Below are 14,987 nucleotides of genomic sequence, written 5' to 3'. Positions count from 1 at the left end.
ATTCATTCATGGGTGGATGTATTCCATGAAGACGTGCGTTTGCACGAAATGTACTAGGTTGGGCCTTACATGCTGAAATTACGCCGCTGCTTCTGAGTTCAGGATCAGTGGCCATAACTGTAAGTCCGGACATATTTGTATGCATATATCACGTGAATGTTTTTACTTGTGTTGTAAAGGAGAAATCTATACAATAAATACAACACTATATATTACCTCTTGGGCTCCGTGTGGTGAGCATCTTTTGACTAGGACTCCCCCTCCTATGAGACTGGAATGTTGTACAATGTTATTTATTAATAACCATCCAGTGGACCTTCCATATTGGTGAAGGACTAGCACCAGAGTCACATTACTTTTTCATTTCACTGCACTGCAAAGTGTCTCTATTAGTGAAATTTTTGTGGACATTTTAATACATGTTAACAGAAAAAGTCTCTGCGCTATGATCTAATAAAATCTGGATGGCAGCTTTCACAAACAAGCAGTATACTGAACTTGAAAATAGTGCAAACATAAACAGTGCTTCACATGTGGTTGAGAACTCAAGGAAGTTGCTGGTTTTAATGAAGCTCTTCTTTAAGTACTAAACTATGAGAGCACTTTACGGACTCCTGGTGAGCTTTATTTATCCAGCTAACGCTACTGAGGATTGACTTTTGATGTGGAGATCAGGTGCTACCCCCATGTTTCCAGTGGATGTCCGGTCTAAAGTTACAGGTGGTTGTGCTGATGTAATGGCAACTATCATCTCTGGTGAGTGTTCACTTCACTGGGATGTGGTGATGGACCTCTGAGCACTACTGGAACTCCTTATCACGAGTCAATGTTTTTTTGGATTTTTCTTTCACTTGCACATTTGCTTATGGACTAGGTTTGTTAAATCACTGAGGACATACCTCATCGTTGATAGACACTTATTTAACCATATGATCACCTTGTTTAACACTAGATCAAGAATTCAATTTATAATTTGTTATACCTTTTGGCATTACACTGTTTTATTTGCATTTTTATGCATGTGGATATCTTTTTTATGGACACTATTTGATCACATATATATGGAGTTTATTATTATTTATAAATATATGTATGTTTTTTACACATATTAAGAGATATTATATGATTTATGAGTTTTTACAATATTTATGAATGTACAGTACATATGTGCTGCACATATTTACACCATATGCTTGTTTTTTTATTTTTTTTTTATTTTACAGGATATTATGTAATTCACCTAAACAAGAAAATGCACGTCAACCAATGCACAAATAAGCAGCAAGTGGGACTAGGCAGTGCAGAAAAGCAATTCCATTTTTCATTAAGCTTTCAAATCAGTGATAACGGCTTATGCAGATGGGGATTAGAAGCCTATAGGACACTCCACCCATGTTGAAGCTGTTTTACTTTCTGTCAAAAGCCTGTTCGTTTTTATGTGGTGTGGGCATTAAAAAAAAGAATCCTGCCTGTTGCATGTTCATCAAAACACAAGGTATTTAGAGTTCAATGGTAACACACCTAAAACGTATGCAAAATGCACCTACGGTGCAACACATCTAAAGTGCACCACACAAATGTGAATCGGGCCTAAATCAAAAAGAGTGGAACAATAGCATTGATATTCTATGGGGAATGGGATCATTGATATTCTATGGAGAAGCTCATATGTAGTGTACATGGACAATAGGAAAATATAGCTGATGCAAGTAAATGGGACACATCTGGTACACAAAATAGTTTAAAATCATTTTACTTTTGCATCCAATGCTTTTTTGATGCTGATTCTTCTTTGGATCCTTGCTTCACCTCGTTCAATCTGAGCCATAATTTTTTCAATGTCCTGTAATTCATTGCAACGTTCCCAGAACACAGCTGAAAACAAACAAATCCTTATTTACTAAGTAATACATTTATGAAGTAAAGTATCAAGTATACTTCCTTTTTTAACAGTTCCCCACTCAGGTACACTACTCCCTGTAATGAAGTTCAGTAAAACCTTACTTAAAACAAAATGTTCCTAGGCTTCTCTGTTGGACTCTAATCCTGCATTGCTTGTCTTTACTAAAAGTTTCTCTGTTTGCTCTCTCTTCCAATAAAATACATAGATCTCTCTCCAAGCCAAAACATTCTGCTTAATTATTTATTCTTTACCATCTCAGCAACAGCAGCTCCACAATAGTATCTATGCATGACTGCTGACATTTAAGCCAGACTGAAGTTGTTTCTTCTCTTACTAGTTGTGAAAAAAGAAAGTGCGCTAGGTCTGTGATAAGCTGCTACCAGAAAAATAATGTGAAATGTCTTAGGAGACAGGAGGTGTGCCGTCACGACGTCGCTCGGGATCTGAGCTGCAGCCGGACCCGGGCTCATTAGAATTCCTCATCGCTCCTCTACATTTATTCGCTGTGTCTAATCCGCATACTTGTAAGTGTATCTTTCTTTTAATAAATAGTTTTTAAAAGGTAATGCACTATAGCGGTCATTCTCTTACATGCAATTGTTGGATGATACCATCTTCCTGCTGAGTCCTCCCTACGGTTGCTTGGACATTCTGAGAGACAGCCATTGCGGTCCAGGAGGTTGTGGCAAAGTGCTTTTCCATATCGATCTGGTAAGGGGCCAAGCAGGCTTATAAGCATGCACGGTGGTGAGCACGGATCGTTTTTTTGGGCTTGAGCACAGACATCTAATGTTTATATATGTATAGAGGAGCACTTATTCTATCCGTCCGGTAAGGAGGAATTCACACTGGTGGAGGGAATCACTGTTACCTTTGATTTGTCACCACCAGTTTACATCAGTCACTGAATATTCATTTGGATTTTCAACAAGAAAACTTTGGGACTTTGATTTCATTATATGTGCCATATATGTTTGTATATTGATTTGCACATTCATTTTCATGCACAGTTTATGCATTCACATTTATTGATAAAGCGCACCACCCATTTTTGACATTTCTCTTACTAGTATATGAACCCATGAGCAAATAAAGCTGCAAGTATTCCTTAGCTACAAGTCAGTGATTTCCCGTGTACAAGCAAAAAAAAAAATCTACTATAATATCAATCCTCAGAATAAACAAATATAATTTTCATAAATACAACATAATAGTCTAAAAAAAATAATAATAATTTGTTGTAAAGATGACAGACCTGAGTATTCTATGACATCTTCAGGTGTTTTTCCTTCAACTTCTCGTGCAATGTTATCAATATCATCACGGCCATATTTCTCATTAGCCTTAATAAATTGGTTAAAGTCTCTCTTGTTCCAGTTTGTAAAGCCCTAACAGCCAAAAAAGAAATAATATTAATAGTAGTGATAGTAAAATAAAAAAAATCTTTTACATCTCTTACAGTATAATTTGGTGGGTGTGTGTTGGTGTCTCAAGCCAAGGTATGGGACTTTAAGGGCAAGTGATGAATACACGGTTTGTATAAAATAAATGAATGCAATTTATTTGTGAATACAAGGGTATATCCAGCAAAAAATATATAACTTAACAGTTATAGTGGTGAAAAGGTGTTGGGTTATAGACCCAAGGTGCATAGAAGAATGCTACGTATTGGAAAAAGAATTTCCGTGACAGTAGTGAGAAATAGGTGACTTTAGTTATTTTGATGAAAAGCTCTGTTTCTCCAGGCTAACTTGCTTGGATGTTCACAAAGTTGACCCGACGGTTTTGGCTAACAATGTATCCTTTGTCAAGGGTTTGTGTCACCAGTTCTGTAGAAATAGTGCCGAGTTTTAATAATCATTCATATATGTCATGATACTTTGTTGCATAATACAAGTGAAGAAAAAGGAGGTACGCTTTTCATCAAAATAACTAAAGTCACCTATTTCTCACTACTGTCACGGAAATTCTTTTTCCAATACGTAGCATTCTTCTATGCACCTTGGGTCTATAACCCAACACCTTTTCACCACTATAACTGTTAAGTTATATATTTTTTGCTGGATATACCCTTGTATTCGCAAATAAATTGCATTCATTTATTTTATACAAACCGTGTATTCATCACTTGCCCTTAAAGTCCCATACCTTGGCTTGAGACACCAACACACACCCCCCATTAGACTTATAGGGACGGAGGCAAAACCCAACTATAACTCTCCAGAGATCAACCCAAAACCTCTCCACAGTATAATTTGGTTTCAGTTTACCGTATGTCTTCCAGTGCTTTAAATCTCATTGCTGTTATTTATATGCTCTTATATCCAAATTAGTTATTATGATTAGTTTAAGGAGAGATATGCATTCTATGCACATGCTTTATACAGCTGTATACATGCCTTCTCAATAGTCAATATTAAGCCTTAAGCTTTTATTCAAGTAGAGCTGCTTACATTTGACAGTTGAATAACTGTAGGCAGGACTTACAACAGAACTAAACCCACCTGTTCTTTACAGCCAAGGAAGCTGCCATCTTGGTCTCTGATCTGCAGTTGCCAAGGTGCTGCACATGTGATCAATTATGACCCCATCCATTTGATAATTTGAGAGTTTGGTTGAGAGCACAAGCAAATGTGCCAGCTATAATTCACGGCATATCTTGAGTCTAACTGTTTTGAAAAACTAGAACATTGATGGTTGTTATTCTGCTTTAAATTGAAACTAAAGGCTGAAACGAAAAATTCCAAACATGCAATGTCTCTTCTGCAATAAAAAAAATGTACCTGCCTGTCCCCTGCAAAATGTACAGGGAGTTGTGCATGCGTAGCTTCTGTTTACATTGCCAGCACACTGACAGTGACTTCATCCAGCACCAGCAAATCTTGGTTGAGATGGTAACATAATGGCCTTGTAGGAATTAGGATCCTCCCCAGGTTGTAACCATCCTCAAATCCTTTTACCTTACCGGTATCATTTGGGTTACAACTCCATAGAGGGGTGGGTGCTGTGTCCGTCAATGAGCATAGAGAAATAGATTTTACGATAAGTCAAAAATCCCATTTTCTCTTTCGTTCATTGACAGACACAGCTCCTTAGGATTCTTGACCATAGGGACATCCTAAAGCAGTGTCAAACATAAGGGGTGGGAAAAGAAAACAATTTTTAAGGCTAAATCTTAGCCAACCGGGTATCAGGAGCTCAACTAAAAACAACTGGAGCTCACCTGAACAATACTCCCAAAGAGGGAACAGGCCCTCTAAACAGCAGCCTGCAAAACCTTGCAGCCAAAGGAAGCATCCACAAATGCCATCTCATCTACTTTATAGAATTTTGTAAAAGTATGCACTGATGACCAGGTGGCCGCCTTGCAAACCTGCGTCACTGACTCTTGATGACAGAAGGCCCAAGGAGCACTAAGCGCCCGAGTAGAGTGTGTCTTTACAGGGAAAGGAGGAACATGACCCTTGATCGAATAGGCCTGAGTCTCACAGTCTGTCTGATCAATCTGGAAATGGTCATGGAAGAAGCGGACAGTCCTTTTCGAGGCCCATTTGTGGGCACAAATAGTAAGACTGACTTCCGAAAAGACTCCGTAGCTGGCAGGTACACCCGAATCGCCAGAACCCCATCCAGGGCATGCAACGCAATTTCCTTACGATGTTTTGGCCTGGGACACAGAGAAGAAGGCAACACAATGTCTTCATTCAAATGGAAATATGAGACTACTTTAGGAAGGAAGGATGGACAGGGGTGAAGAACCACCTTATCTTTGTGGACCATCAAGTAAGGAGTTTGGCAAGATAACGCCACCAACTCGGAACCCTGCGAGCAGAGGTGTTTGTCACCAAAAAGGCCACCTTCTGGGACAGCTTAAGTAGGGAATTCTCTCCCACATATTTTCAAACAGAGGCTTCTGGAGACAGCACCTGTGGAGTCACATGTCCAACCCCTGAAAAAAGATACGCTCCGGGGAATGCGTGGCCAGGGGTTGTTGAGAGAAGACTGCGAAGGCCGATACCTGGCCCTTGATGGTACTCAAGGTCAACTTCTGCTCAACCCCCCCCCCCCCCCTGTTGAAGGAAGATCAAGAAATGTACGCTTTCCACAATTAATGGTAGATCTTCCAAGAGGCAGACTTTCTAGCTTTCAGCAGTGTCAGAATCACTGACCCAGGTGAACCTCTATCCTTCAGCACCTGGCTTTAACAGCCAAGTCATGAAAGCCAGTGACTGTAAAGCAAGATGGAAGATTGGCTCTTGGGACAACAGATCCTCCTTGAGATGCAGTCTCCAAGGGAGGTCAGCCAGCCACACCAGGTCGGCGTACCAAGACCGGGGCGGCCAGTCTGGGGCCACTAGAATGACCGGAATTCCTTCTGCCTCAATCCTGCCTCAGCCGAAGCTTGAGAGGAGGTAAAGCGTAGATCAGACGATACTAGCCCCACGGGGCCACCAGCGTGTCCATGGCGTCAGAGGATCCCGTGACCTTTTGTTCTGAACCTTTCTGTTGAGCTGAGACGCCAACAGATCCACCTCAGGGGTGCCTCACCGGGGACATATCTGATGAAACATGTCCGGGTGAAGGGACCACTTCCCTTGCTCCAACGCCTGCCGACTAAGATAACCCGCCTGACAGTTTTCCACCCCTGGAATGTGTATGGTGGAGAGGGCCGGAACTAAGTGGTCTGCCCACCGTAGAATGCCAGCTATCTCCAGAGCTGCCAACACACTTCTTTTTCCACCCTGATGATTGACATAAGCCATGGCGTTGTCCAACTGAATCGGAACTGGACCCCCCCCCCCCCGAAGACGATCTGTCAAGTGATCCAGGCACAGCCTGATTTCTTGGAGTTTCAAGACATTTATCAGTACTCCAGTGTCCCAACAAGGGTAGAAAGTATTTGCCCTGTCGAATAACCAGAGAGCAAAGCCACTAGACCAGAGACCCTTTGGTTTTCTGTCTCAGCCAGACCCGATTGTCCAGAGACTTTGGACACTTGTCCCATTTTCCCAAGATTACCCTTTGCAGGGACCACGTATGGAACTGTGCAAACAGAACTGCCTCGAAGGTAGATACCATCAGGCCCAGCACCCCCATGCAAGTCTGGAGGGATGAACATCTGCTGGACAGCAGGAGATGAATTGCAGCATGCAACTTATGGAGTTTGTTCAGAGGAAGGAACACTCTGGCTAGAGCCAAGTCCAAAGTCAGACCCAGATAATCCAATTTTCTGGATGGAATCAGAGCAGACTTCTGGTAATTCAGAAGCCAGCCAAACTCCCTCAGGGTCTGTATAGTGATCTCCACGGTGTCCACCAGAGCAGCAGAGGACATCGCTCGCAAGAGGAGGTCATCCAGATAGCCCAGTACTGCAATCCCCCGCTGACATAGCGCTCCTCTCCTACAGCAAAGTGGAGGAAGTGCTAGTAACAGGCACATATTGGAATGTGCAAGTAAGCATCCTTGATGTCGATAGAGGCAAGAAAATCCCACTGATGGAGGGATGCCACTACCAGGCGAATGGACTCCATCGAGAACCTCTGTACCCGCACAAAGCAGTTCAGGGCCTTGAGATCCAGAATCGGCGCACCTTGCCCTTTTTCTTTGGGACCGGAAACAGGTTTGAATAAAAACCCTAAAATCCTTCCGTGGCCATAACCAGGACAATCACACCCTGAAGCACCAGGTTTTCCACCTCTCCGAAAGAGAGCTTGCAGGGGGTCCATGGAAAGGCGCTCTTTGGAAGGGAACCTTTCCAGAGGGTAAGAATAAAACTCAATCTTGTAGCCAGACCATATCACTTTGTGGACCCCTTTGTCTTGCACCAAGGAGGTCCATGGGCCTGGAAACCAGCAAAGACGCCCCCCCCACCCCAGGCCCCGGTGAGGGCGCACGTTTATGCTGAAGTTAGGACCAAGGCCACTTGGAACCTCCTAAAGAAGACTTGAAAGGTTTTGAACCTTTGTCAGTGGATCCTGAGGGACAAAAAATAGAGTTTTTGTAAGAACTTACCGTAAAATTCTTTTTTAGTGAAAACTTCATTAAAAGCTTTTACTTAGACACACCTTAGGGGCTGTCCCTCTAGACATTACTCAGCCACACAGAGCTGCTAATCAGTTTCGTAGCAAGCAGTACAGGAAGACAACCAACCCCAAAATAGAGGGGCAGTGGCTGCGACTGTCAGAGGACTCAGAGAAAAGAATTTTACGGTAAGTTCTTACAAAAGTTCTATTTTCTCTTACGTCCTTTGACCGTCGCAGCCCTTCCATATGTTCTTCACTATTAGGATGTCCCAAAGCAGTGCAGGTGTGAGGGGTGGGAAAATACGCAATCAACAACATATCAACGCATCAGCAAGGCCAGAAAAAACTCAGCCGACAGGGCAACAGAAGCTCAACAACAGCTAACCCCAGAACAAAAATTCACCCCAAGAAGAGACAAACAAATCCCTTCAACAGACCACAGCGTGTAAAACTATGCGACCAAAGGAAGCATCCAAGGATGTCATCACATCAATCTTTTAGAATTTTGTAAAAGTGTGCACAGACGACCAGGTCGCCGCTTTGCACACCTGAGCCACAGAAGCCTAATGGCGAAAAGCCCAAGAAGCACTCAGGGCTCTAGCAGAATGTGCCCTCACAGGGAAAGGAAGAACCTGACCCTTTTGTGAATAGGCCTAAACAATAGCTTGTCTGATCCATTTGGAAATGGTTGCAGCGGACGCCGCCAAACAGTTCCGAGGTCCTTCAGGAAGGACAAAACAGGGGATCAGACTTCCTAATAGATTCCGTGGCCGACAGGTAAACCCTGATGGCCCAAACCACATCCACGAATGCAAGGCAAATTCCTTGGGATGCTCGGGCTTCGCACAAAGCGAAGGCCAAACGATATCCTCATTGAGGTGGAAGACAGACCCCACCTTCAGGAGAAAAGACTGGGTTGGTCGCAGAACAACCTCATCCCTATGAACAGATAAGGTGAACGGCAGGACAGAGCCGCCAATTCAGACACTCTGCAAGCAGAGGTGATAGCCATCAAAAAAGGCAACCTTCTGGGATAACACAGGCAGTGATATTTCTGTGATATTTCCAAGGGAGGCTGTTGCAAAACGGACAAAACCAAATTCAGGTCCCACGGAGGCAAAGGAGCTCTCCTTGGAGGAGCCAAATCACGCACCCCTTGAATAAAGGTGCGAACCAGGGAATTCGTCACCAAGGGACGCTGGAAGATAATGGCCAAGGCCGACGCCTGACCCTTAATCGTGCCCAGCGCCAAACACTGTTCCACACCTTCCTGTAGGAAGGCCAGGACCCTCGCCACCGAAAAGGAGCGAGGATGCAACCCTTGCAACTTACACCAGGCAATATACGCCTTGCAGGTACTTGGTAAATCTTCCTGGAGGTAGCCTTCCGAGCCCTCAGCAAGGTAGGAATCACAGCACTGGAGAGACCTCTGTCTCTCAACACCTGGCCTTCAAAAGCCAGAGACCGTAAAGCAGGATGGAAGATCGGTCCTAGAGACAACAAATCTTCTCTCTGAGGTAGCCGCCAAGGAGGCTCGACGACCATCTGTACGAGGTCTGCGTACCAAGACAGACGAGGCCAATCCGGGGCCACCAGGATCACCTGTACCTGTTCCAACGCCAATCTGCGGAGGAACCTGGACAGCAGTTGAATCGGGGGAAAAGCATAAATCAGCTGACACCAGTGCAAAGGCAACACCAGTGAGTCAGTGGCGTCTGCTAGAGGATCTCGAGCCCTGGTCACGAACCTTTCTACATTTTGTTGAGACGAGACGCGAATGGATCCATGTTCAGAGTCCCCACACTGGGCACACAGGAGACTAAACACCCCTGGATGCTGGGACCATTCCCCCTGCCAGTTCTCCACTCCAGGAGTGTGAACAGCAGAGATAGCTGCAACGTGTGCCTCGGCTCAAGTCAGAATCTCGGCCACTTCCTTGGCCGCCCGGGCACTCTTGGTGCCCCCTTGGTGATTGAGGTAAGCCACAGCCGTGGCAATGTCGGTTTGAACCAGAACTGGGCGACCGTGCAACTGAGTCACCCAATGGAACAGGCAGAGCTTGATCGCCCTGAGCTCCAGAACATTTATTGGCAAGGAGGATTACTCCATTGACCAGGTCCCCTGGACACACAGGGTGTCCAGTACTCCACCCCAGCTTGTCAGGCAGGCATCCGTGGTGATCACCATCCACAACAGGGGCAGAAAAGACTTGCCCTTGCTCAGAGCGGTTGACAAAAGCCACCACGAAAGTTCCAACCTCGTGAGACAGCTCAATCATATTATCCTGTCCAGGGACTGTGGGTTCTTGTTCCGTTTGGCAAGAATCTTTGCATGCAGAGTCCTTGTGTGAAAACGGGCAAACGGCATTGCCTCGAAAGCTGACATCATCAGCCCCAGAGACCTCATGCAGGGCTGCAGGAAGGAGAGATTGTTGTCCCTGAGGGACCGGATCTCGCCCTGCAAAGTCTGAAGTCCTTCCTCTGGGAGAAAAAAACCTTTGCTTGAGCGGAGTCCAAGACCATGCCCAGGTAACTCAGATGGACAGACAGGGTCAGTGCCAACTTCTGTAAGTTGATGGTCCGCCCAAACTCCTGGGGCGTCTAAACCGTGACCGTCAGATCGCCCGAAAGAGTGGCACACAAGCTCGTAATTAACAAGAGATTGTCCAGATAACCGAGTACTGCAATCCACCCTTGCGTAGCAGAGCCAGCACCGGGGCCAAAACCTAGGTAAAGACCCTGGGAGCCGAAGCCAGACAAAAGGGTAATGCCACAAATTGAAAACAGTCCTCTGCCACTGCGAAGTGGAGATACCGCAGATGACCTTCTTAGATAGGGATGCGCAGAGTCAAGTCAATGGAGGCCAGAAAAGCCCAATGACTCAAAGACACTACCACTGACCGGATGGGATTCCATCCGGAACTTTTGCACCCGCACAAAGCGGAGCGCTTTGATGGACAGAACCTGTCCTCTGGGCGAGACTGAATCTCGATCTCGTACCCTGAACTAATCAGTTCGTGAACCCATGTGTCCTAACTGAGGGACAACCAGGGTTCCTAAAAATTAACGCAGTCGTCCCCCCACCCCTGAAAAGGGAGAGGGCATGCCTTCAGGCGGAGGAAGACTGGGCCGCAGCACCGGACTGACCAGCCTACAACTTACCAGACCAGGGCTTCTTGTTACCGCCGGAGGCCTGAAAGGATTATTCTTCGCCCTGCGCCTCTGAGGCACGAAAGGGCCCCCGACGAGCCTGAAGGAAGGACCCTGCCGTGTGCGGGGTGTCTCACTGAAAAGGCGTTCCCCCAGATAGGGGATATCAGATACAGTCTTTTATGAGGCATGGTCTGCCGACCAGCTCTTTAGCCACACCATGAGACGGAGTGCAAACCCCACCGCAGACAATCTTGCGAACAGGGAAGCCTCCTCCAGGGCCGCATCACACAGGTACACCATGGCCTGGGGCAGTTGGTTCGTGAGCTCAATGAGAGTTGGAGGATCCGACTCCGCCACCAAGTTGCTCTTAAGCACCTTGATCCATTCCATAACTGTCTGTGAAAACCAGCACGGAAGCAAGGCTTGAGAAGTGAGCCTGCCACCAGATACGCTCCCATCTATCGGGTCTTCAAAACACCGGGGAGTTCACTACGGGCACCACCGTCAATTTTCTTTTTTTTTAACCTGGAAACAGTGTGTCCAGCAATTGTTAACGGGGACCAAAACACATATTAGCAAAAAATGGCTGCAGCCCTTACTGTGAGTCAGCCAGGCATGCCCTCACCCAAAATGGCGGCCGAAAAAACGGCGGCGAACAGTCAGGAACCCAGGACCCTGGCCACCGCAGGAATTCACAGGGAAGCCCCCCCAAGACGAGGTAAAAGCCTCACACACCCCCCCCCATGCAGCGTTTGCCGCTAGAGCGCCCCCAGAGGGAGCAGGGAGGCAGGGACCGTCCAGACAAACCAGTGGAGACACCGCAGAGATCGCATGCTCTGATATTCCCTAAGGAGTGGGCCCACATGACCCCCCGCAGATGACTGTCCCAGAGACATGGGGGGTAGCATCACTCAACGCACCATGGACCACGGGCTTCGCTCCGATACTGGTCATCTCCCACCCTGAGTGGGGGTGACTACGCCAAGAGGGGACGCTGTAACACAGGTCGTTCAAGGGTTGCTGTGTCCCAGTTAAGAAAATTCCTCCGCCGGCTCGTCCCCATCCGTCAGGGTACCATCGTGGTGAGGCCTGGGCGGACCACAACCTGTGCACGCTCGTAGGCCCGGCTGGGACACCGTAAGGATCTAGATTATCCAGTGCCAGGAGGATCCCCCTGACTACCTAGCAATAGTGAGTGAGAAAATAAAGAGAAAACATTTTTCAAAGAAAAATAAAAACTGAAAAAATAAGTCCCAGCAGGGTATCCTAGGTCCTACTCCTGAGCTAGGCAGCAAGAAACTGATTAGCAGCTCTGTGTGGCTGAGGGTAATGTCTAGAGGGACAGACCCTAAGGTGTGTCTAAGAAAAAGCTTTTAATGAAGTTTTCACTACCTAGCCTGCTCCTGCAGATGGCGTCATTACCCAATAGTGAAGAACATATGGAAGGGCTGCGACTGTCAGAGGACGTAAGAGAAAAAACCTCTTTGAGCCAAGAAGGATGGGCCACGTCTACTATGAGGTTCCCCACTCTTACCAGCCTGCGGTAGAAAAGTACTCTTCCCCCACTTTGAGACTCTTAATGATGTTATCCAAGGTAGCTTCAAACAGGCGATCTCCCTTAAAAGGTAGATCAGTTAAAGCCTTTTTAGAGGTCTAGTCCCCAGACCAACACTTAAGCCACAATACGCACAATAAGTACCACAACCGAAACTGCCTAGAAATCAGGGGGGCCGCATCCAAAGAGGTATCACAGATAAACTGTAGTCCCTGGACCAACTGGTTCACCAGCTCAGCAAAGGCAGGGGAGAGCTGCTCACCCTCCAGGTCATGGCGCAAAAGTTAAACCCACTTGGTCAGAGTTTGAGACACCAGGGCAATGGTAAAGACCGGCCTAAGCGGCGAACCCGCAACAGTGGACATAATGCAGGCCACAGCCTCTGCTTTTCTGTCAGCTGGATCCTTAAAAGGCCGGTGATTCCTCAACCGGGATGATGGTCACCTTACTTAACATTTTTAAGAAGGGACTCTTCAAAGGGACAAATGATGACGGAAAACATTTAGGAATCACAAAGGGACGTTGTGGACCTTTCCACTCTTTTGTGACAAATCTGCCAAAATAGGAGGGAAAAGGAAACACCTTCACTGCTCTAGACAACTTGTGAGTGGGGACTGGCGCCTCCGTCGCAGCTTCAGCTGCATCCTCTATTTTTAAAGTTTCACTGACAGACACAATCAGTGCGTCCACCAGCGCCTTTTCTTGCGCAGCTACAGCAGTGGAGAAATCATCCTCACAATCCGAAAAGTCATGGTGTGTGGCCGCAGACCCCGCAAGGTGGACCATGTCCGCAACGGCCGAATCAGATTCAGGATCTGAGGAGACAGATGAGGCAGGGAAAAGCGGGGGGTGCTTTTTGCTTGCCAGCCGCCTAAAAGCAGCCTCCATCTGGGACATACAGAACTCCAGGAATGCCGTCAGTGCATCAATGGATGGTTGGGACCCCGAGGGCCCCATGGCCTCTGAGAGGGGGTTAGGTGGGGAAACGTGCTCCAAAGACTCCATTCGTTAAAAGGCGGACCCCCACAAAAAGTGTCAAACACTGCTAAAGGACACCTGCACCGCACTGGTAACACCACCAGGTCGCCAGCAACAGAGCACCCCTCGATCTTGCAGCAGAGACAGGGAGGACTCCACCAGACTCACCACACCACCAGACAGGCACCAGCAGCACCTGGATAAACTGTACTTCACGTGCAGCGTCCAGGGAAAGAACAGACCCAGGAGTCAGCACCAGGGGAACCACAGGGACCACCAGAATACAGGGAGGGCCTAACAAGAAGAAAGGAAACCCAGGGGTCCAACTGTCCCAGGGAGGGGCCCACATCCACCCCAAAACCCTCCAGGGGACAGCTACTCACAACACCTGGGAACCAGGTGGGCACTGCTCCAGATCCCCTCGCCATCAAAATGAGGGGGGCTGTTGGCCAGGAGGAACGCTGCAATGCAGACCGAGCAACCTCGCAAAGCATTTAGCTCGCAGGCCAGCCTCCGTCCAGTGGGGCTATGTCGCGGCAACCTCGCTGGCCAGACTGGAGTGACCACTGGATCTAGATTCTCCAGCCCGTCGTTCAGTCCGGCAGTTGACTGTAGGTCTCACAGGAGAAAAAAAGCTATTTATAAAAGAAAGAAATTTGCCAGGACCAGAGATCCCAGCAAGGAACTAGGTCCTTACTCCTGACTAGGCAGAAAAAAAAACTGCAGAGAGGAAGAGTATACCTCATGGGACTGCCCATAGGCATAGTCAAGTTATTTTTCTGCCTAGTGTCCTACTCCTGAAGGGCGCAGTAGAACCCAATGGTCAAGAATCCTAAGGAGCTGTGTCCATCAATGAACGAAAGAGAAATGCAATTTCCACTTCATGGCAGCATAAGAACTTTATACAAGAATTTGATAGTTATTATGTCCAATCTGCCCATGGTTCACCATTCTCTGCACTAACTCAGTGGCAGCAGTAACTGGTATACAGCAGGGGCACACAATTAAAGACTGAGTTTACCTACAAAAAAGAAAGTACAAAATACACACATTACTTAGCTTCAGTGTTATGTGTCCCTTGTTTCCATCATCTAGTTCAGTATAAGTCTTCAATCCTCAGATGCCCACCCCCCCCCCCCCCAACTAGATCTGAGAAGTCGTCACAGGCTCTCTTCAAGAGTGCCTGATTATGCCTGCCCTTTCTGTCCAGCTTTATCTTTTATAAAAGCCATACTACGACTTATATGAATAAAATGTGATCTATGAATGGAGGGGGCGGACTTTTCAATCATTCACCCATTTTCCATTCTTAGATCCTTTTTTATTTATAGAACCTATAGTATCATCTTCTGTGAAGAGAGGAGCGGTCTTTAATG

General features: G+C 46.6%; 1 protein-coding gene across 1 annotated transcript in view; it reads right to left on the bottom strand.

The window, feature by feature from the left end:
• The window catches only part of SMARCA1 (SNF2 related chromatin remodeling ATPase 1), a 373,846-nt gene that overhangs the window by 82,819 nt on the left and 276,040 nt on the right, over nucleotides 1-14,987 (bottom strand). The window contains exons 20-21 of the mRNA XM_082262882.1: nucleotides 3,159-3,291; nucleotides 1,757-1,875 (exon numbers count right to left, since the gene is read on the bottom strand). Of these exons, the coding sequence (XP_082119008.1) occupies nucleotides 1,757-1,875; nucleotides 3,159-3,291 (252 nt within the window). The remainder of the gene's footprint in view (nucleotides 1-1,756; nucleotides 1,876-3,158; nucleotides 3,292-14,987) is intronic.

This window comes from Pelophylax lessonae (genome assembly GCF_965119305.1).
Source record: "Pelophylax lessonae genome assembly, chromosome: 7".
In the NCBI taxonomy this organism is placed as follows: Eukaryota; Metazoa; Chordata; class Amphibia; order Anura; family Ranidae; genus Pelophylax; species Pelophylax lessonae.
This window is presented reverse-complemented; position numbering and strand designations above follow the sequence as displayed.